The following is a 25,119-nucleotide window of genomic DNA, read 5'->3' on the forward strand; positions in this document are numbered from 1 at the left end:
CAATTTATTCAATTTGAAAAAAAAGAAGTATATACAGCATTAAGTTCGGCCGGGCCGAATCTTAACCCACCACCATGAACCAAATATTAGGGTTTCCTTTGAAATTTCAGGAGGGCTTGAGGACTTGGGGACACTTCCCGAAGATAAATTTAAAGATTTCACCTATGAGGACTATATCAGATTCTGGATTTATGAGAACCATTTTTGTTTGAGTTTTAGAGGAATCATTAACATCTCTTGTAAGTGTGCAAGAAAATTATAAAATAACGTCTTGATTTGAAATCTTAAATCTGTAGAAGTAAAATCTGGAAATTTTACATTGAGTTTCAAGCAATTTTCATGATCAGTGCGCCTTCTACACCCTCAAGAAGTGAAGTCGGTCTATATGGAGGCATTACCAAATGGACCGATAAAAACTTAATCCGATACACGTTTTTGTGAGCCTAAAATACCAGAATATTTACAATTTCAGGCAAATCAGATAAAAACTACGGTTTCTAGAAACCCAAGGAGTTAAATCGAGAGTTCGTTCTTATGGGGACTATACTAAAATATGGACCGATACTCACCGTTTTCGGCACACCTCTTTATGACCCGAAAATACCTTTAGATTTCCAATTTTAGGCAAATACGATAAAAACTTCGGATTCTAGAAGCCCAAGAAGTAAAATCGGGATATCGGTCTATATGGGGGCTATATCAAAACATGGACCGATACTCACCATTTTCGGCACACCTCTTTATGGTCCTAAAATACCTCTAGATTTCCAATTTTAGACAAATTGGATAAAAACTACGGTTTCTATAAGCCCAAGAAGTAAAATCGGGAGATCGGTCTATATGGGGGCTATACCAAAATATGGACCGATACTCACAATTTTTGGCACACGTATTTGTGGTCCTAAAATACCTCTAGATTTCCAATTGAATAAAAACTGCGGTTTATATAAGCCCAAGACCCCAAATCGGAAGGTCGGTTTATATGGGGACTATATCAAAACAAGGACCGATATAGCCCATCTTCGAACTTGACCTGCCTGCAGACAAAAGACGAGTTTGTACAAAATTTCAGCACGATTGCTTCCTTATTGAAGACTGTAGCGTGATTACAACAGACAGACAGACGGACGGACGGACAGATGGACAGACGGACTTCGTTATATCGTCTTAGAATTTCTCACTGATCAAGAATATATATACTTTATATAATCGGAAATCGATATTTCGATGTGTTACAAACGGAATGACAAACTTATTATACCCCCGTCTCCATCCTATGCTGGTGGGTATAAAAATATGAAAAAATCGAGTTATAAACAAGTATAAACGGCCGTAAGTTCGGCCAGGCCGAAGCTTATGTACCCTCCATCATGGATTGCGTAGAAACTTCTTCTAAACACTGCCATCCACAATCGAATTACTTAAGTTGCGGTAACGCTTGCCGATGGCAAGGTATCTTAAAACCTCCTAACACCATCTTCTAAATTGTATGCAAGTCCATACGTGGTATATATTAAATCAAAAAGATCGATCCAATACGTATATAATTCAGTTTGACAAAGTAAAGAGATAAAATTTTAACAAAATTTTCTATAGCAATAAAATTTTCACAAAATTTTCTATAGAAATAAACTTTTGACAAAATTTTCTATAGAAATAAAATCTTGGTAGATTATTTTTGGCTCGAGTGGCAACCATGATTATGAACCGAATAAAATTTGAACAAAATTTTCTATAGAAATAAATTTTTGACAATGATGAAAATTTTATTATGAACCGAATAAAATTTTAACAAAATTTTCTCTAGAAATAAAATTTTGACAAAATTTTTTATAGAAATAAAATTTTGGTAGATTATTTTTGGCTCTAGTGGCAACCATGATTATGAACCGATATGGACCAATTTTTGTGTGATTGGACCAATTTTGGTATGGTTGTTAGCGACCATATACTAACACCACGATCCAAATTTGAACCGGATCGGATGAATTTTGCTCCTCCAAGAGGCTCCGGAGGTCAAATCTGGAGAACGTTTTATATGGGGGCTATATATAATTATGGACCGATATGGACCAATTTTTGCACGGTTGCTAGAGACCATATACCAATACCATGTACCAAATTCTAGCCGGATCGGATGAATGTTGCTTCTCTTAGAGGCTCCGCAACCCAAATCTGGGGATCGGTTTATATGTGCGCTATATATAATTATGGACCGATGTGGACCAATTTTTGCACGATTGCTAGAGACCATATACCAACACAATGTACCAAATTTCAGCCGGATCGGATGAAATTTGCTTCTCTTTGAGGCTCCGCAAGCCAAATCTGGGGATCGGTTTATATGGGGGCTATATATAATTATGGACCTATGTGGACCACTTTTTGCACGATTGTTAGAGACCATATACCAACACCATGTACCAAATTTCAGCCGGATCGAATGAAATATGCTTCTCTTAGAAGCTCCACAAGCCAAATCTGGGGATCGGTTTATATGGGGGCTATATATAATTATGGACCGATGTGAACCAATTTTTGCACGTTTGTTAGAGACCATATACCAACACCATGTACCAAATTTCAGCCGGATCGGATGAAATTTGCTTCTCTTTTAGGCTCCGCAAGCCAAATCTGGGGATCGGTTTATATGGGGGCTATATATAATTATGAACCGATGTGGACCAATTTTTGCATGGTTGTTAGAGACCATATACCAACACCATATACCAAATTTCAGCCGGATCGGATGAAATATGCTTCTGTTAGAGGCTCCACAAGCCAAATCTGAGGGTCCCCTTATATGGGGGCTATACGTAAAAGTGAACCGATATGGCCCATTTTCAATACCATCCGACCTACATCGATAACAACTACTTGTGCCAAGTTTCAAGTCGATAGCTTGTTTCGTTCGGAAGTTAGCGTGATTTCAACAGACGGACGGACGGACGGACGGACGGACATGCTTAGATCGACTCAGAATTTCACCACGACCCAGAATATATATACTTTATAGGGTCTTAGAGCAATATATCGATGTGTTACATACGGAATGACAAAGTTAATATACCCCCATCCTATGATGGAGGGTATAAAAATTGAATTGTATAGTTAAAATAAAGAACATCGTTGGTAGGAAATTTTTGAAAGTGCTTTTAAAGTTGTGCCTTTAGAACAACTTCCGAATTTGTTTCCTTGGTTCTCGTGCTCATTCGAGTATTGCTGGTAAAAATCTCTAGATATTAGATTTCAAATCAAATCAAAGGCTTTATTTCATTGGACTTTCTTGCACGTTTGGAAGACATCTTTTAGATTTCAAAAATAAATATTTTTTTTGCATTTCGGTATCTGGTGTAGTCTCCACACCATTTGAACCGATCTGCTAGAGAGAGTATCGCAATATTTCGATGTGTTACAAACGGAATGACAAAGTCAATACACCCCCATCCTATGGTGGAGGGTATAAAAAAAAATATTTTTTTTTTTTTGTAATTCCGTATCTGGTGAAGTCTCCACACCATTTCAACCGATCTGCTAGAGAGTATCTGTCATAAAATCCACCTGCAATTTGACATAGCTTTAAGTGCCCGCAATGACAACGAGATTTCAATGGAAAAATTATATTTCATTCATGGTGGTGGGTATTTCAAATTCGGCCCGGCCAGACTTAAGTCCGTAAGTACTTGTTTATGTCTAATCGCAAAACCGGCTCTAATTCAATCATTTGTTTTCAATTTCTTTCCGTTTGAGTATATTGTGTTTGTTGTTCAAAGCTGAATCACGCTTTAACTATGGCTTTGTTTTGGTTGTTGGGGTTATTACCCCCCAATATATTATGTCTGTGCACGTGCTAACACTGATGAGAAGCTAAACAAGCAGTTAAAATGTTCGGTCAAGATCTATATGAATCTTATTTTACTTAATAGCCAAGTATTAAATTCCACAAAGCGGCCAAAAGATCGTCATTAGGAATGTACTTCGTATTTGTGTTAAAGCTCATTGTGAATTTTATGCGTAAGTGCCGTATGCCACTTACCGTCAATTCAAATTCACTACATCACCCCATATAAGATTTGAAATGCGACTTAATTGATCTGCGAAAAAAAGCTTTAAATCGTAATATACTTTAGTAAACTAAAATGAAAAAGAACATAACATTACTTTTGAAATATAAGAAGACGGAGAGTAACTTTCATGAAAATTAAGAAAATCTATTTTATGAACGAAAAAAAGTATAAAAATTAAAGTTAAAATACATCGTATAATGTCTCAGGTCGCTGTGGGTGGGAAATCTTTATTAATTTTGAAACCAATAAATTCAATTTTGTTTAACTTAATTTAAACAAAATACTTTTACATAAAAAAACAAACCTAAACCTAACACGACCCTAAAACTGAGAGACTAATCAGAGAAATTTCTTCAATCACGAAATTGAAAGTATAAATCACATAATTAATTAGAAATAAACAAGTATATACGGCCGTAAGTTCGGCCAGGCCGAAGCTTATGTACCCTCCATCATGGATTGCGTAGAAACTTCTTCTAAACACTGCCATCCACAATCGAATTACTTAAGTTGCGGTAACGCCTGCCGATGGCAAGGTATCTTAAAACCTCCTAACACCATCTTCTAAATTGTATGTAAGTCCATACGTGGTATATATTAAATCAAAGAAGATCGATCCAATACGTATTTAATTCAGTTTGACAAAGTAGACATAAAATTTTGACAACAGAAATAAAATTTTCTATAGAAATAAAATTTTCACAAAATTTTCTATAGAAATAAACTTTTGACAAAATTTTCTATAGAAATAAAATCTTGGTAGATTATTTTTGGCTCGAGTGGCAACCATGATTATGAACCGAATCAAAATTGAACAAAATTTTCTATAGAAATAAAATTTTGACAATGATGAAAATTTTATTATGAACCGAATAAAATTTTTACAACATTTTCTATAGAAATAAAATTTTGACAAAATTTTCTATAGAAATAAAATTTTGGTAGACTATTTTTGGCTCTAGTGGCAACCATGATTATGAACCGATATGGACCAATTTTTGTGTGATTAGACCAATTTTGGTATGGTTGTTAGCGACCATATACTAACACCACGTTCCTAATTTGAACCGGATCGGATGAATTTTGCTCCTCCAAGAGGCTCCGGAGGTCAAATCTGGAGAACATTTTATATGGGGGATATATATAATTATGGACCGATATGCACCAATTCTGGCACGCTTGTTAAAGATCATATACTAACACCATGTTCCAAATTACAACCGGATTGGGTGAAATTTGCTTCTCTTGGATACTTCGCAAGGCAAATCTGTTGATCGGTTTATATGGGGGCTATATATAATTATGAACCGATGTGGACCAATTTTTGCATGGTTGTTAGAGACCATATACCAATATCATGTGCCAAATTTCAGGCGGATCGGATGAAATTTGCTTCTCTTTGAGGATCCGGAACCCAAATTTGGGGATCGGTTTATATGGACGCTATATATAATTATGGACCGATGTGGACCAATTTTTGCATGGTTGTTAGAGACCATATACCAACCATGTACCAAATTTCAGCCGGATCGGATGAAATTTGCTTCTCTTGTAGGCTCCGCAAGCCAAATCTGGGGATCGGTTTATATGGGCGCTATATATAATTATGAACCGATGTGGACCAATTTGTGCATGGTTGTTAGAGACCATATACCAACACCATGTACCAAATTTCAGCCGGATCGGACGAAATATGCTTCTGTTAGAGGCTCCACAAGCCAAATCTGGGGATCGGTTTATATGGGGGCTATATAAATTATGGACCGATATGGACCAATTTTTGCATGATTGTTATAGACCATATACCAACACCATGTACCAAATTTCAGCCGGATCGGATGACATATGCTTCTCTTAGAGGCTCCACAACCAAATCTGGGGATCGGTTTATATGGGGGCTATATATAATTAAGGACCGATATAGACCAATTTTTGCATGGTTATTAGAGACCATATACCAACATCATGTACCAAATTTCAGCCGGATCGGATGAAATTTTCTTCTCTTTGAGGCTCCGCAAGCCAAATCTGGGGATCGGTTTATATGGGGGCTATATATAATTATGGACCGATGTGGACCACTTTTTGCATGGTTGTTAGAGACCATATACCAACACCATGTACCAAATTTCAGCCGGATCGGATGAAATTTGCTTCTCTTGTAGGCTCCGCAAGCCAAATCTGGGGATCGGTTTATATGGGGGCTATATATAATTATGGACCGATGTGGACCAACACCATGTACCAAATTTCAGCCGGATCGGAATAAATATGCTTCTGTTAGAGGCTCCACAAGCCAAATCTGAGGGTCCCTTTATATGGGGGCTATACGTAAAAGTGGACCGATATGGCCTATTTTCAATACCATCCGACCTACATCGATAACAACTACTTGTGCCAAGTTTCAAGTCGATAGCTTGTTTCGTTCGGAAGTTAGCGTGATTTCAACAGACGGACGGACGGACGGACATGCTTAGGTCGACTCAGAATTTCACCACGACCCAGAATATATATACTTTATGGGGTCTTAGAGCAATATTTCGATGTGTTACAAACGGAATGACAAAGTTAATATACCCCCATCCTATGATGGAGGGTATAAAAATGTACTTTATTAACAAATTATTGATTTTGGTGGAAAAATGCAATACATTTTTATACCCACCACCATAAAATGGTGACGGGGGTATAATAAGTTTGTCATTCCGTGTGTAACACATCGAAATATCGATTTCCGACTATATAAAGTATATATATTCTTGATCAGGGAGAAATTCTAAGACGATATAAGCATGTCCGTCTGTCCGTCTGTCTGTCTGTCTGTCTGTTGTAATCACGCTACAGCCTTCAATAATGGCGTTATCGTCCCGAAATTTGGCACAGATTAGTTTTTTGTTTGCAGGCAGGTCAAGTTCGAAGATGGGCTATATCGGTCCAAGTTTTGATATAGTTCCCATATAAACCGACCTCCCGATTTGGGGTCTTGGGCCTATAAAAACCGTAGTTTTTATCAGATTTGCCTGAAATTAGAAATCTAGAGGTATTTTGGGACCATAAGTAGGTGCGTCGAAAATCGTTCGTATCGGTCCATGTTTTGATATAGCCCCATATAGACCGATCTCCCGATTTTGCTTCTTGGGCGTCTAGAAACTATATTTACCATCCGATTTGCCTGAAATTGGAAATCCATAGGTATTGTGGGACTATAAAGAGGTGTGTCGAAATGGTCCATACCGGTCCATGTTTTGGTATAGCCCCCATATAGATTTTGCTTCTTACGCGTCCCGATTTTGCTTCTTACGCGTCTAGAAACAATATTTTCTGTCCGATTTGTATGAAATTGAAAATCAAAAGGTATTTTGGGACCATAAAGAGGTGTGTCGAAAATGGTCCGCATCGGTCCATGTTTTGATATAGCTCCCATATAAACCAACCTCCCGATTTGGAGTCTTGGGCCTATAAAAACCGTAGTTTTTATCAGATTTGCCTGAAATTAGAAATCTAGAGGTATTTTGGGACCATAAGTAGGTGCGTCGAAAATCGTTCGTATCGGTCCATGTTTTGATATAGCCCCCATATAGACCGATATCCCAATTTTGCTTTTAGGGCTTCTAGAAACTATATTTACATTCCGATTTGCCTGAAATTGGAAATCTAGAGTTATTTGAGGACCATAAAAAGGTGTGCCGAAAATGGTGCTCATCGGTCCATGTTTTGATATAGACCCCATAGAGACTGATTTCCCGATTTTGCTTCTTGGGCTTCTAGAAACTATATTTTCTATCCGATTTTCCTGAAATTGAAAATCTAGAGTTCTTTTGGGACCATAAAAAGGTGTGCCGAAAATGGTGCCCATCGGTCCATTTTTTGATATAGCCCCCATATAGACCGATCTCCCATTTTGCTTCTTGGGCTTCTAGAAACTATATTTACCATCCGCTTTGCCTGAAATTTTTGAGCTACAATAAACTGTAGCCACCGTGGTGCAATGGTTAGCATGCCCGCCTTGCATACACAAGGTCGTGGGTTCGATTCCTGCTACGACCGAACACCAAAAAGTTTTTCAGCGGTGGATTATCCCACCTCAGTAATGCTGGTGACATTTCTGAGGGTTTCAAAGCTTCTCTAAGTGGTTTCACTGGAATGTGGAACGCCGTTCGGACTCGGCTATAAAAAGGAGGTCCCTTGTCATTGAGCTTAACATGGAATCGGGCAGCACTCAGTGATAAGAGAGAAGTTCACCAGTGTGGTATCACAATGGACTGAATAGTCTAAGTGAGCCTGAATAGTCTAAGGCTGCCACATAACCTAACCTAACCCCCATATAGACTGATCTCTCGATTTTTACTTCTATATTTTCTGGCCGATTTGTTTGAAATTGAAAATCTGGAGGTATTTTAAGATCACAAATATGTGAGTAGCAAATGTTGCCTATCGGTCCATGTTTTGGTATAGCCCCCATATACACCGATCTCCCGGCTTTATTTCTTGGGCTTCTAGAATCCGTAGTTTTTATCCGATTTGCTGTTTCCGTTTATTTGTGTTTTCGTTTATTCAACGATTGTCTCTAAAATTTGTGTCAAAAGAAAACTTTGCTTGCCTAAAATTACGTTTCTCAAAAAAGAAAACACTTCTTTCAGGGTATAGCAGGCGCACTGATCATGAAAATTGCTTCAAACTGAAAGTAAAAGTTCCAGATTTTACTCATCGTATTTAAATAAATGCTAAAACTCAAACAAAATTGGTTCTCATAAATCCAGAATCTTATCTGGTCTTCATAGGTAGAATCTTTAAAGTTTGTCTTCGGGAGCTGGCTTATTTGGGAGAAGATTTGTCATCAAACCCCCTACAATTCTATATATTATCAAGTAACCCACTACGACGAAGAGTTTTCATAGTAAACTATTATACTTGATTCATGGTGGTGGGTATTTAAAATTCGGCCCGGCCGAATTTACTGCTGTATATACTTGTTTTAATTGTGGTTATCAATTATTTATTGTTTTAATAAGTATTGTGACCGTACGTTTTAATTTTTATTATTATAGTTGTTCAACTGGGCTCTTTGGTCAGATGGTCTTTTTATGAATTAAATAAAACTAATTTATTTCATATTTTACTCAACGTTTCGTTGGTTCTTTCCAACTTCATCAGGAGTGTTTTTTTTTTTTGAAAATCTCTAGGATTTTCAAAAAACACTCCTGATGAAGTTGGAAAGAACTAACGAAACGTTGAGTAAAATATGAAATAAATTAGTTTATTGTTTACTTATTTATAGGTATTTGTTCCTTGACAAACTATATTTTTTTTATAATTTTACAAAAGTTTATGCTTTCTTATGAATTGTCCGGTTAGTTGGATTTTTTTAATTAGATATTAAAATATTATTTTAGGTAATTAATATTAAAAAAAAAGGAAAAAAATTTCATTCATTTTCTTCATTGATTTTATTTTTTAATTTGATTACAAAGTTAATTGTATCATTATAATTATAGCCTATACCACATAGTGGTGAAGGTATAACAAGTATATGCGGCCGTAAGTTCATCCAGGCCAAATGTTTTGTACACTCCACCATGGATTGCGTAGAAGTCTCTACTAATTACTTGGGTTGTGGTAATACTTACCGATGGCAAGGTATCGAAAAACTTCTTAATATCTTCTAATTGTCTTCTAAATTGTATATTAGTCCATACTTATTATATATTAGACAAAAAACAAACAGATTAAAAAGTATATATTTTAGTTCTTGATCGGTATATATAGGGAAGTCTACAAATAATTACGAACGGATAAGAAATTTTGCAAGGTAATTAGGAAGCCAGAATTGAAATATGAGGGTCGATTTATATGGGGGCTATATACAATTATGAACCGATAGGGACCAATTTTTATGTGATTGGGAATAGGTTAATAGGGGGGCTATGCATATTTAACTATAGACCGATATGGACATATTTTGGCATGGTTGTTAGCGGCCATATACTAACACCACGTACCAAATTTCAACCGGATCGGATGCAATGTGCTCCTCCTAGAGGCTCCGGAGGTCAAATCTGGGGATCGGTTTATATGGGGGCTATATATAATTATGGGCCGCTATGAACCAATTTTTGCATGTTTGTTAGAGACCTTATACTAAAAACACATACTAAATTTCAACCGGATCGCATGCAATGTGCTCCTCCAAGAGGCTCCGGAGGCCAAATCAGGAGATCGGTTTATATGGGATCTATATATAATTATGGACCGATATGGACCAATTTTTGCATACTTGTTAGAGACCATATACTGACACCACGGACCGAATTTCAACCGGAGCTTCCGCAAGCCAAATCTGGGGGTCTGTTTATATGGAGGCTATACGTAAAAGTGGTCCAATATGGCCCAGTTGCAATACCATCCGACCTACATCAATAACAACTACTTGTGTCAAGTTTCAAGTCGATAGCTTGTTTCGTTCGGAAGTTAGCGTGATTTCAACAGACGGACGGACGACATGTTTAGATCAACTCAGAATTTCACCACGACCCACAATATATATTCTTTATGGGGTCTTAGAGCAATATTTCGATGTGTTACAAACGGAATGACAAAGTTAATATACCGCCCATCCCATATTTGTGGAGCTGAGACATGATCATGAACACTGACCCCAGTTAACAATTTGCATATTAAAGGGTGATACGTTCAAAATTTGGTCAAGGGAAAACGAGTGTAAATCGGTGAAATCGTTTATTTAAAAAATCAAATTAAATTTCTTTTTCAAGTTCAATTAGTATAAAATTCAGGAAAAATATTCAGTTAGGCTTTCGCCTTTCCAAACCCGAATTGCCGGGCCTCACGCTTGACACCTGCCATCAGATTTTGTACATCCACATTGTCCACCTTCTTCGCCGCAGAAAGTCAGTTTGCCTTGAACTGCTGCTCGTCCTTCTTTAGGTTCCGCTTGACAATAGCCCAGTATTTCTCAATTGGGCGGAGCTCTGGCGTGTTGGGAGGGTTCTTGTCCTTGGGAACCACCTGCACGTTGTTGGCGGCGTACCACTCAATGACCTTTTTACCGTAATGGCAAGATGCCAAATCCGGCCAAAACAGTACGAACAACCGTGTTTCTTCAGGAAAGGCAGCAGACGTTTATTCAAACACTCTTTCACGTAAATTTCTTGGTTGACAGTCCCGGAAGCTATGAAAATGTTGCTTTTAAAGCCACAGGTACAGATGGCTTGCCAAACCAGATATTTCTTTGCGAACTTTGACAGTTTTATGTGCTTGAAAATATCTGCTACCTTTCCCCTTCTTTTTGCCGTATAAAACTCCTGTCCCGGAAGCTGCTTGTAGTCGGCTTTGACGTAGGTTTCGTCGTCCATTACCACGCAGTCAAACTTCGTCAGCATCGTCGTGTACAGTCTCCGGGATCGCGCTTTGGCCGTCGTATTTTATTTATCATCGCGATTTGGAGTCACTACCTTCTTGTAAGTCGATAGTCTGGCTCGTTTTTTGGCTCGATTCACGGTTGTAGACGATACACCCAGCTTATTTGCGGCATCTCGGAGAGAGAGGTTATGGTTTCGCTTGAAACTACCGGCAACTCTCTTTGTCATCTCAGCGGCTTTCGGTTTTCGATTTCCCCCCGATCCAGACTTCCTGGCTGTTGACAAACGTTCCCCAAACACTTTAATTACATTTGTAACGGTTGATTTGGCAACTTTTAGCGATTTTTCCAGCTTTGCGTGCGAGTAGCTCGGATTTTCGCGATGCGCGAGCAAAATTTTGATACGCTGCCCTTCTTGCTTGGACGGCATTTTGACAACTGAAGAGTGAATTCAAAAATCAAAATAGGAGCAACATTTTACACACACACACCTTCAAAATGAGGAGTGTTCAGGTTTTTTAAATGCAAAATTGAAAGAAATACGTCAAGTTTATATTGACCAAATTTTGACCGTATCACCCTTTATTACCTAATTGTTTTTCCTATTCCTTTAATTACGATGAACATAGCGATTTTAATCATTGAATTATTAGCCGATGTGGACCAATTTTTGCATAGTTATTAGATACCATATACTTACACTATGTACCAAATTTCAGCCGGATCGGATGAAATTTGATTCTCTTAGAGGCTCCGCAAGCCAAATCGGGGGATCAGTTTATATGGGGGCTATATATTATTATGGACCGATGTGGACAAATTTTTGCACGGTTGTTAGGGATCATATGCTGAAACCATGTACCAAATTTCAGCTGGATCGGATGAAATTTGCTTCTCTTAGAGTCCCCGCAAGCCAAATTTGGGGGTCCGTTTATATGGGGGCTATACGTAAAAGTGGACCGATGTGGACCAATTTTTGCATGGTTATTAGAGACCATATACTAAAACCATGTACCAAATTTCAACCGGATCGGATGAAATTTGCTTCTCGTAGAGGATTCACAAGCCAAATTTGGGGGTCCGTTTATATGGGGACTATACGTAAAAGTGGACCGATATGGCCCATTTGCAATACCATCCGACCTACATCAATAACAACTACTTGTGCCAAGTTTCAAGTCGACAGCTTGTTTCGTTCGGAAGTTAGCGTGATTTCAACAGACGGACGGACATGCTCAGATCGACTCAGAAGGGTATAATAAAAACTACCATAAAGAATAAAAAAAAAAACTAACTTCGCGGTACAATGTTATAATTACCAAGTTTTTGTGATTTTTATTTGTGGAGCTGAGACATGATCATGAATACTGACCCCAGTTAACAATTTGCGTATTATTTTATCACAATTTATTTACTTATGTCCATTTGTATTTGAGGCGACTGTATCTAATCAAGTCATCGCGTTTCTTTTGGCCAACTCAAAATGTTTGCATATTTATCAGTTTGTGTTTTGATTTTGATATGGCCGAAACTAAGCGATGCGCTTTTAACAAAGATCGACAGTTGCCGTGTGATAGACTAAGCCAATATACGGATATAAATATTAAATTTATAGATATTTTGTACAACGTGAAAAACGGAAAACAAAGTAGATAACGAATTTGAATATGTGCAGATTTAAAACAAAAATATTCTAATGCAAATTAAATTTTTTTTCTTCTAAACTCAAATGGTAGTCAAGCCTGTTCTAAATGGCATCAGTGGCGAATTTCGAGCTGGTGAACTATCGGCTATTATTGGTCCATCGGGTTGCGGTAAAACAACTCTATTGAATATTTTAGCTGGTTATGGGTAGGTAGAAGTGAAGCATCTTAATTAGACAAGTATGCTGGTTTGAACTGTTTTAGTGAAAGTGTTTCGATGAAATTAGTATTTTTTTTATTCTCACCGGAGGTTGAGAATAAATTTCGATGAATAAATAACTTAATAAAAGGTTCTTTTTGTATCCGGAAGTGATACAAATCCATCTTTTTTTATGGATTCGCTGCATTTATTTGTTATGATGCTATTTCAGTATTTCGGATTTCGTTTGAAAAAAAAAAAAACAAAACAAAAATAAATAAATAAAACAAGTATATACGGCCGTAAGTTCGGCCAGGCCGAAGCTTATATACCCTCCACCATGGATTGCGTAGAAACTTCTTCTAAACACTGCCATCCATAATCGAATTACTTGAGTTGTGGTAAAGCTTGCCGATGACAAGGTATCTTAAAAAACACCGTCTTCTAAATTGTAAGTAAGTCCATACGTAAGCCAAATCTGAGGGTCCCTTTATGTGGGGGCTATACGTAAAAGTGGACCGATATGGACCATTTGCAATACCATCCGATCTACATCAATAACAACTACTTGTGCTAAGTTTCAAGTCGATAGCTTGTTTCGTTCGGAAGTTAGCTCGATTTCAACAGAATTTCACCACGACCCAGAATATAGTTTATAGGGCCTTAGAGCAATATTTCGATGTGTTACATACGGAATGACATTACTAATTCAGTAGGGGTGGTTTGGGGTATGATATAGTCGGCCCCAGGACTGTGGAGTCGAGCCAATTTTGCTCGACTCCGACTCCGACTCCAGCATTTTTCATCAGCTCGACTCCGACTCCGGGTAATATAACTAAATCTCATTTTAATACCACTAATTTGTAGTTCTATTGTGGGGGTACCGTAAGTGGATCGATATAAAGTATCGTCTTTATTTATGTGTGCAAAAAAAAAGGTCTTAATTTCACATTAGATGCCAATTAAACTCTATATTTCAAATTTAGGGCAATGTTTAATAAATAAAATAATGCTATAAATACCCATCATAATATGAGAAGATACCAACAGTATATGTATTTGTGGACCAAAATTATTGATACTATCTCAAATCCTTTAAATTTGTTGCGAGCTATATAAAGGTTTATATTCCCATATGCATGAATTTGAATCTGAATCGATTTAGACAAAATTGTATATACTTGTAAATCTATGTACTTTAAATTTAAATTTAACGTTATGGGACGTAACACAAATTTAACAAAAAATAAAAATGCAAGGAAAGTCTAAAGTCGGGCGGGCCGATTATAATATACTCTGCACAACTTTGTATTTAGATCTACATTTTGATAAAATCTCAAATCAGACTTCTACAAAATCTCGGGCAATGTTTGGGAAATATTTATAATTGTTTAGACACTTTCGCAAAAATGCATTTATGATTCATTCATTGAAAAATTTGAGTCATTTCTACAAGTTTTCGACTTAGCAGTGAGTATCAGTGAGCATACAATTTTGGAAAAATTTTTGTCTAGTAAATAAAATTTTGCAAAATTTTCTACAGAAACAAAATTTTGACTAAATTTTCTATAGAAATAAAATTTTGGCAAAATTTTTTATAGAAATCAAATTTTGACCAAATATATAGAAATAAAATTTGGCAAACATATTTATAGGAATAAAAGTTTGAAAGTTATCAATAGAAATACAATTAAAAAAAATGTGTAGCAAACAAAATTTTTTTTATTTTAACATATTCTATAGAAACAAAATTTTGACTATATTTTCTATAGAAATAAAATTTTGACTAAATTTTATATAGAAAAAAATATTTCTATAGTAATAAAATTTCGAACACATTTTTTATAGCAGTGAGCATCAGTAAGAAAAAAAAAATTGAGAAAATTTGCTTTAGAAATAAAATTTGACAAATTTTTCTTATAGAAATAAAAGTTTGAAAAAATTATCAATAAAAATACAATTTTTGAAAAATTTTTGTGTAGTAAATAAAATTCTGCAAAATATTCTACAGAAACAAAGTTTTGACTAAATTTTCTATAGAAATTAAATTTTGACAAAATTTTCTAATAAAAAAATTTATTACTATAAAATTTTGGCAAAATTTTCTATAGATATAAAATTTTGACCAAATTTTCTAATAAAAAACCTATTGCTATAAAATTTTGGCAAAATTTTCTATACAAATAAAATTTTGACTTAAATTTTTATAGAAATAAAATATCAATAGAAATAAAATTTAAAAAAAAAATTGTGTAAAAACAAATAAATGCAAAATTTTCTATAGAAATAAAATTTTGCCAAATATTCTATAGAAGCAAAATTTTGACTCAATTTTCTATAGAAATAAAATTTTGACAACATTTTCTATAGAAAAAAATATTCCTATAGTAAAAAAATTTTGAATAAATTTTTTATAGAAATAAAATTTTGACAAAATTTGCTATAGAAATAAAATTTTGACAAAACCTTTTATAGAAATAACATTTTGACAAAATTTTCTATAAAAACCAACTTTGAACAAATTTTCTGTCAATATTCCACATATGTATATGGCCTTAAAATAAAATTAAAAAAAAAAATAATTTCGGGTATTAAAATGGATCGATCCAGCCCATCTGCTGGTCTAACATTCCAGGAAACATCAAAAGCCGTAATTGGAAGTTGATTTTCATTTACAATCATGCTGTACATTGATCGAATGAATAACGCAATGGAAACTAATTTGCGTAAAAACTTGCTTAGTTACAAAAATATGAAGTGTTTTAAAAAATTTGGTTTAGCCGGAGTCGGAGTCGTAAAAATTTTGCTCGACTCCGACTCCGACTCCAGCAAAATCTTCAGACTCCGACTCCAAGACTCCGACTCCGGCTCCACAGCCCTAGTCGGCCCCGCCCGACTTTCTATATTACATACTTGTTTGTTAATGGACTCAATATTAGTTGTATACTAACTCTGTAGGTGCAAAATCAACTATGGTTAGGTTCACTTAGACTATTCAGTCTATTGTGATACCACAGTACTCGTAGAGAACTTCCCTCTTATCACTTAATCAAGTATAGCTAGAACCATATATAATATCAGACATTTATACTTAGATTGTGACAAAATTCCCATAGAAATGTACCCCTTAATGTTCTTAAATATGGAAATGCGGTTTATCTCTCAAACATATACCAATATTATTATTATTTTTTGTATTTTTTATGGACTTTTATCGGTGCACTTTTCAAAAAAAAAATTTTTTTGAGAATGTCCATTATTGTTTTTGTCTTCACTCTTTTTATACACTGAAAACAATTTTAGTACAATTTATATAATATTGAGGATAAATTCTTTTGAAGTAATGTCATCTTAATTAAAAGAAAGTCCTTGATTTATTTATTATTAATATATCGCAAAAATATAATGAAATTTCGAAGCTTAAAAAATTTCTTTACTTTAAAGAAGCTTAATCTGTGGCTCGGAATCAATACCAAAATCCTTAATGGAGGATCAAAATCTTCGGATCGAAGTAAACTTTTTTCAGTATACCCATCACCATAGAATGGTAATAGGGGTATAAGTTTTTTATGCAGGTCATGCTCGAAGACGAACTGACAAAAATATTTACGTCATATTAAAGATTACGCAAAATAAATTTTAGGACGCGCAAATTTTTTAAAATAATGACAATTTTGGAATTTTGCGTCCTTCCGTTAAAGACAAATGCCATTGAACTAATATCTCAAATATTGGCTAAGACTTACTTTGAGGATTTAGCATCTCCGGTTTAACCATTTCATTACCGAAATAAACCTAATGTTACAAACTTTAATTTTTCTTCTATTTTTATACCCACCACCATAGAATGGTGACGGGGGTATAATAAGTTTGTCATTCCGTTTGTACCACATCGAAATATCGATTTCCGACTATATAAAGTATATAAATTCTTGATCAGGGAGATATTCTAAGACGATATAACGATGTCCGTCTGTCCGTCTATCCGTCTGTCTGTCTGTCTGTTGTAATCACGCTACAGTCTTCAATAATGAAGCAATCGTGCTGAAATTTTGCATAAACTCGTCTTTTGTCTGCAGGCGGGTCAAGTTCGAAGATGGGCTATATCGGTCCAGGTTTTGATATAGTCCCCATATAAACCGACCTCCCGATTTGGGATCTTGGGCTTATAGAAATCGTAGTTTTTATCCAATTTGCCTGAAATTTGAAATCTAGAGGTATTTTATGACCATAAAGAGGTGTGCCAAATATAGTGAGTATCGGTCCATGTTTTGGTATAGCCCCCATATAGACCGATTTTACCGATTTTACTTCTTGGGATTATAGAAACCGCAGTTTTTATTCAATTTACCGCACTGATCATGAAAATGGCTTGAAACTCAATGTAAAATTTCCAGATTTTACTTCCACAGATTTAAGATTTCAAATCAAGACGTTATTTTATAATTTTCTTGCACACTTACAAGAGATGTTAATGATTCCTCTAAAACTCAAACGAAAATGGTTCTTATAAATCCAAAATCTGATATAGTCCTCATAGGTGAAATCTTTAAATTTGTCTTCGGGAAGTGTCTTCAAGCCCTCCTGAAATTTCAAAGGAAACCCTAATATTTGGTTCATGGTGGTGGGTATTTAAGATTCGGATTTTTTATACCCTCCACCATATATTGCTTTAAGACCCCCATAAAGTATATATATTCTGGGTCGTTGTGAAATTCTGAGTCGATCTAAGCATGTCCGTCCGTCTGTTGAAATCACGCTAACTTCCGAACGAAACAATCTATCGACTTGAAACTTGGCACAAGTAGTTGTTATTGACGTAGGTCGGATGATATTGCAACTGGCCCATATCGGTCCACTTTTACGTATAGCCCTCATATAAACCGATCCTAAGATTTGGCTTGCGGGGACTCTAAGAGAAGCAAATTTCATCCCATCCGGCTGAAATTTGGTACATGGTGTCAGCATATGATCTTTAACAACCATGCAAAAAGTGGTCCACATCGGTCCACAATTATATATAGCCCCCATATAAACCAATCCCCCGATTTGGCTTGCGGAGCCTCTAAGAGAAGCAAATTTCATCCGATCCGGCTAAAATTTGGTACATGGTGTAAGTATATGGTCTCTAACAACCCCCATATATATATATATATATATAGCCCCCATATAAACCGTTCCACAGATTTGACTTCCGGAGCCTCTTGGAGGAGCAAAATTCATCCGATCCGGTTGAAATTTGGAACGTGGTATTAGTATATGGCCGCTAATAACCATGACAAAATTGGTCCATATCGGTCTACAGTTATATATAGCCGATCCCCAATCACACAAAAATTGGTCCATATTGGTTCATAATCATGGTTGCCACTCGAGCCAAAAATAATCGACCAACATTTTATGTCTATAGAAAATTTTGTCAAAATTTTATTCCTATAGAAAATTTTGTCAAAATTTTATTCCTATAGAAAATTTTGTTAAATTTTATTTCTATAGAAAATTTTGGCAAGATTTTCTTTCTATAGAAAATGTTGTCAAAATTTTATTTCTATACAAAATTTTGTCAAAATTTTATTTCTATATAAAATTTTGTCAAAGTTTTATTTCTATAGAAAATTTTGTCAAAATTTTATTTCTATAGAAAATTTTGTCCAAATTTTACTTCTATAGAAAATGTTGTCTACATTTTATTTTGTCAAAATTTTATTTCTATAGAAAGGTTAGGTTAGGTTAGACGGTGTTAGGAAGGTTTAAAATACCTTGCCATCGGCAAGTGTTACCGCAATCCAAGTAATTCGATTGTGGATGACAGTCTTCAATAGAAGTTTCTACGCAATCCATGGAGGAGGGTACATAAGCTTCGGCCTGGCCGAACTTACGGCCGTATATACTTGTTCTTCTATGAGAGGGTACAGCAGGCCATTTGTAGATATCTCAAAATGTGGAGTATAATTTAGTTCAATTTTCGCACGACGCTGTTCATGATTGTTATAAAACAGAGTACATTTTTTTCTGTGTATGTACTTTTTCTTTGTGTTTTGTTTTTCATGAAGTAACGCTGAGAAAAAGTATGTCCGGTTCCAAAGTTTTTGTCTTTACACTAATGATTTTGGTTTTAATTTCGTGTCAAATACGCGGAGAGTTGTATCAATGACAAATTTAAAACACAGTTTTCTTTTAAAGTTTTACGTACTTGTTCGTAGGGATCAATTTATTAGTTTTTTTTCAGCTTTTTTCTTGATGTGCTACCAAAGAAATTTAAAACGTGTTAAAGACAACTTAAAATTCCAAGTTCATACTCGACTACAAGAAGAAATTCGGCTTTGTTTCTAGTAAAAAAATTTTTAAAATAAATTACTGAGAAATATCTCCTAAGTTTAAACGCTTTTTTGCTTTGTAATCAAGAAGGTCAAAAAATTTAACGGCGATTTCATTAATTTTGAAGAATTTTTCAGAGTTATTAAAGCCAAGTTGACCTTAGTCAAAGAAAATTTTATTTTCATGTTAGGAACCACTTAACTATAAGGACAAAACGGCTACACAGAAAAAAGATCACCAAAATATTTCCAATTAAGAAGTTAATTGAAGTTGAAAATTTTTTTCAATTAATAAATTAATTGACACAATTAACTTTTTCATCAAGATAGATAAGATAAGTTAATTAAGTCAATAATTGAAATTTTAAAATTTTTAATTAAAAAATTAATTGATACAATTAACTTTTTAATCAAATTCGGAAGACTAACAGCCATTTTCATGTAGCTCCGTTAGGCTTTAACTGCCAGTTAACAGAAAGTAATTTGCAAATATCTTCTCTCCAGTTAACTTTAACTGAAAATTTTTCGTCAGTTAAATTCCTATCTGGCATATGGAATATATATGCAAGATGACAGCTTTGTCCATAATACGGATCAAAAGTTGGTTAGTTAACGGAACACTAACGGAGCTTTATGAAAGTGGGGGCAAGTCAGTTAAAACAAGTATATACGGCCGTAAGTTCGGCCAGGCCGAATCTTATGTACCCTCCACCATGAATTGCGTAGAAACTTCTGCGAAAGACTGTTACCCACAATCGAATTACTTGCGTTGTGGTAATACTAACCGATGGCAAGGTATCTTAACATTTCTTAACATCGTTTTCTAAATTGTGAGTTAGTCCATACGTGGTATATATTAGACAAAAAAGGTATGTATAGGTAAGTCTATAAATAATTACGAATCGATATGGACTTTTGCGCGGTACGTGGAGAGCCAGAATTGAAATATGGGGGCTACAATTATGAACTTGATATGGACCAATTTATGTGTGATTAGGATCGATTTATCTGAGGGCTATATATAACTATAGACCGATATGGACCTAGTTAGGCATGATTGTTAACGGCCATATACTAGCACAATGTACCAAATTTCAACTGACTCGGATGAAATTTGCTCCTCCAAGAGGCTCCAAAACCAAATCTCGGGATCGGTTTATATGGGGGCTATATATAATTATGGACTGATATGGACCACTTTTGGCATGGTTGTTAAATATCATATACGATCACCACGTACCAAATTTCAAGCAGATCGGATGAATTTTGTTTCTCCAAAAGGCACCGGAGGTCAAATCTGGGGATCGGTTTATATGGGAGCTATATATAATTATGGACTGATATGAACCAATTTCTGCAAGGTTGTTGGATACAATATACTAACATCAAGTACCAAATTTCAACCGAATCGGATGAATTTTGCTCTTCCAAGGGGCTCCGGAGGTCAAATCTAGGGATCGGTTTATATGGGGCCTATATATAATTATGGACCGATTTCGACCAATTTTTGCATGGGAGTTTGAGGCCATATATTTACACCACGTACCAAATTTCAACTGAATCGGATGAATTTTGCTCTTCCAAGGGGCTCCGGAGGTCAAATCTGGTGATCGGTTTATATGGGGGTTATATATAATTATGGACCGATGTGGACCAATTTTTGCATGGTTGTTAAAGACCATATACTAACACCATGTACCAAATTTCAGCTGGATCGGATGAAATTGGCTTCTCTTAGAGGCCTCGCAAATCTGGAGATCGGTTTATATGGGGGCTACATATAATTATGGACCGATGTAGACCAATTTTTTCATGGTTGTTAGAGACCATATACTAACACCGTGTACCAAATTTCAGCCGGATCGGATGAAATTTGCTTCTCTTAGAGGCCTTGCAAGCCAAATCGGGGGATCGGTTTATATGGGGGCTATATATAATTATGGACCGATGTGGACCAATTTTTGCATGGTTGTTGGAGACCATATTCTCACACCATATACCAAATTTCAGCCGGATCGGATGAAATTTGCTTCTCTTAGAGGCCTCGCAAGCCAAATTTGGGGGTCCGTTTATATGGGGGCTATACGTAAAAGTGGACCGATATGGCCCATTTGCAATACCATCCGACCTACATCAATAACAACTACTTGTGCCAAGTTTCAAGTCGATAGCTTGTTTCGTTCGGAAGTTAGCGTGATTTCAACAGACGGACGGACGGACGGACGGACGGACGGACATGCTCAGATCGACTCAGAATTTCACCACGACCCAGAATATATATACTTTATGGGGTCTTAGAGCACTATTTCGATGTGTTACAAACGGAATGACAAAGTTAATATACCCCCCATCCTATGGTGGAGGGTATAAAAAGTGATGAACATTTTTTTAATTTTTAATTAAAAATGTATTTTAAACAATCAATTGTTAATCAAAATGAAAGCTCTAAGCCAGTTCAGAAAGTAATTGAAAATGGCTACCTTTTTTAATTAAAAAATTAATTGAGTTTTGCAATAAACTTCAATTAAATTTTTAATTGAATCAATTAAAAAATTAATTGAAATTTGGTAATGAAACCAATTAATTTTTTAATCGAGAATTTTTTCTATGCCCAATTAAAACTGTGATTGATACTATCATTTTCGTCTTCGAAGGCATTTCAATTAAAAATTAATTAGATCAATTAATTTCGTGATTGAATCACACAAAATATTTTTTGTGTGTACATAGAAAAGTTTATCGACTTGTGGACATATCAGATAAATACGACTTCTATGCTACTTCGCATTGGTGTTTTAAGAACATGGAATATTTGAGCTCACGGCAATATTTTTTTTCATATGATTAAAATTCTTACTAAAATTAAGAACTTTTTTTTGCAGAATCTCTACGAATGACGGAACCATTTATATCAACGATAAATCTAATCAAGTGCAAGCATTTCGTAAAAAAACCCGATATGTGCTGCAAGACGATGAGGTCAGCCACTATTTCACAATCCTGGAGGCAATGATGTTTGCTACAAATTTTAAGATGCCTTACCACAGCAGCAGGCAACATAGGGAAGAGATGATTTTTGAAATTTTAGATATGCTCCATTTGCGACAAAAATCCAATGCATTGATGGCCACATTATCGGGTGGTGAACGTAAGCGTATCTGTATTGCCTTGGAGTTGATTGATAATCCTTCAGTTTTACTATTGGATGAACCCATAACGTAAGAATTTTTATATAAACTTTTACCTATATATGAAATACTAATGTTTAGAAAGGAGCAAAAGTTCCATTAGACTACGATTGCCATTTTTTTCAATCGTTAAATCCACTTTTGCAAATATGTTCATTTTTATTCAATTTTTTAATCGATCGTTTCAAATTTTATAAGAACGTCTCACATTTTTAAATTAACAATAATTAAGGACAAAGTCCTTAAATATGATTATTAGCTAACAAACTGTCTTACAATGCACAGTGGTTCTACACGCAAAGAAAAAAAAAACGTTTGGAAACGTGTCCCGAAAACGTTTTTCTTTTGTTAGAGTTTTTTGAATTGCTTCGAAAATTTTAAACTTTTATCACCATAAAAATTCGTTTGTTACAAAATTTTTATTTTTTAAATAAAAAAAGTTATTTTTGAAACAACAACACAGTCCATTTCGTTTATATCAAACACTGTTCTTTTATGACTTTAGGTCTTTAATAAGACACATTTTACAGTTCAAAATTTAATATACTACAATGTAATGTTGAACATTTTTCGGAATCTTCCGAACATATCTGGAATATATGTAAAAAAAAAAACAAAAAAAACTTTGGTCGAAGCAGGGATCGAACCCACGACCCTTGGCATGCAAGTCGGGCGTAGCAACCACTGCTCCACGGTGCCAAACTAAATGTTTGTTTCTGTTAAATAAACTTTGTTTATTCGGTTCGTGGGCGCCGCAAGCTATGCTATATAAATGTAACTTATATGGATATTTATCTATTGATGACCATAACAGGTACATAGCTCAGTGGTTAGTGTGTTGGCTTACAAAGTGCAGGGTCCGCGGTTCGATTCTCCGTCCAGGCAAAAGTTAAAAAAATTTATAAAATGGTATAATTTCTTCTACATTGTTGATATTACAAGAAAAAGGTGTTAAGAACTAAAAAACCTCGTGGACGTGAGAAAGATGTGAGGGAAAATGCAATTAGCATGAAAACAATGTGTTTTGTTTTGAGTTTGTCTTTATGAAATTGTTTTTACATCCTGGAAAAGAATAAACGTTTATCACAAAAAGTATATACTTTTCTTCCAAATACACTTCCTTACAGCGAAAAGTAAATGAGAAACGAACTTTGTTTGTCTAAAATTTCGTTTGGGAGGAAAGAATTATTTTTTTGCGTGTAGAGTGCTGTTTTTATACCCTTCCCCACTACTGTGGTACAGGGGTGCATTTGTATATAGCGCCAAGAAGGAAAAGTCTGAGACCCATTGTTTAGTATACCGATCGTCTTAGAATTGAATTCAGTGTCGATTTAGCGATGTCCGTCTGTCCGTCCTGTTTATGTATTTTTGTGTGCAAAGTACAGGTCGCAGTTTAAGTCCGATCGTTCTCAAATTTGGCATAGGGTCGTTTTGTGGGACAGAGGCAATCGCTATTGATTTTGGAAAAAGTCGGTTCAGATTTAGATATAGCTGCCATATATATTTATCCTCGATCTGGTCATAATTGGCGTGTCAATCAAACGATGTTTTTCGAATTCCGTATATCCAAATATTTTATGAGGCTAGAAAAGCTTGCAAATATCAGCCAAATCGGTTCAGATTGAGATGTAGCTCCCATATATATCTTTCGTCCGATTTGGACTTATATGGCCTCAAAAGCCAGAGTTTTCCGTGATTTGCTTCAAATTTTGCACAAGGGGTACGTTTAATGGTATCGTTATGTGTGCCAAATTTGTTTAAAAACGGTTCAGATTTAAATATAGCACCCATATATATATTACGCCCAATTTGGCTAAAATCGGTTGAGATTTAGATATAGCTCCCATATATATCTTTCGTGCGATTTGGACTTATATGGCCTCAAAAGCCAAAAGCTCAAATTTTGCACAAGGAGTACGTTTAACAGTGTCGGTAAGTGTGCCAAATTTGGTTGAAATCGGTTCAGTTTAAGCTATAGCTCCCATATATACCTTTCGTCCGATTAACACTCATATAACCACGGAGGCCAAAGTTATACTCCCATTTAAATCGGTTCAGATTTAGATATAGCTTCCATATATATACAACATAGTCGTGGAAATATAGTAGACTGTTTCATATTTTAAACCCATTTTCAATGGGATTTTCCTCCAATCGACTGGATAGTTTCCATAGAGAATATATTTAATATGATATTTAAGTGTGTCAAGTTTAATCTAATTTGGTTCAGATTTAGATAAAGCTTCATATATTCGTTTTCCCGGTTTATAAAAATATGGTCAAAATTCCCACAAATTCTTTGATGATTTCCCTATATCATAGTCATATCC

At 35.3% G+C, this 25,119-nt stretch overlaps 1 protein-coding gene across 1 annotated transcript in view; it reads left to right on the forward strand.

The window, feature by feature from the left end:
• Positions 1-12,962: 12,962 nt before the first annotated feature.
• LOC142241201 (ATP-binding cassette subfamily G member 4-like) overlaps positions 12,963-25,119 on the forward strand; it is a 28,655-nt gene continuing 16,498 nt past the window's right edge. The window contains exons 1-3 of the mRNA XM_075312946.1: positions 12,963-13,090; positions 13,179-13,293; positions 22,484-22,819. Of these exons, the coding sequence (XP_075169061.1) occupies positions 12,964-13,090; positions 13,179-13,293; positions 22,484-22,819 (578 nt within the window). The 5' untranslated portion in view covers position 12,963. The remainder of the gene's footprint in view (positions 13,091-13,178; positions 13,294-22,483; positions 22,820-25,119) is intronic.

Source organism: Haematobia irritans, chromosome 5, assembly GCF_050003625.1.
Source record: "Haematobia irritans isolate KBUSLIRL chromosome 5, ASM5000362v1, whole genome shotgun sequence".
Taxonomy (NCBI): Eukaryota; Metazoa; Arthropoda; class Insecta; order Diptera; family Muscidae; genus Haematobia; species Haematobia irritans.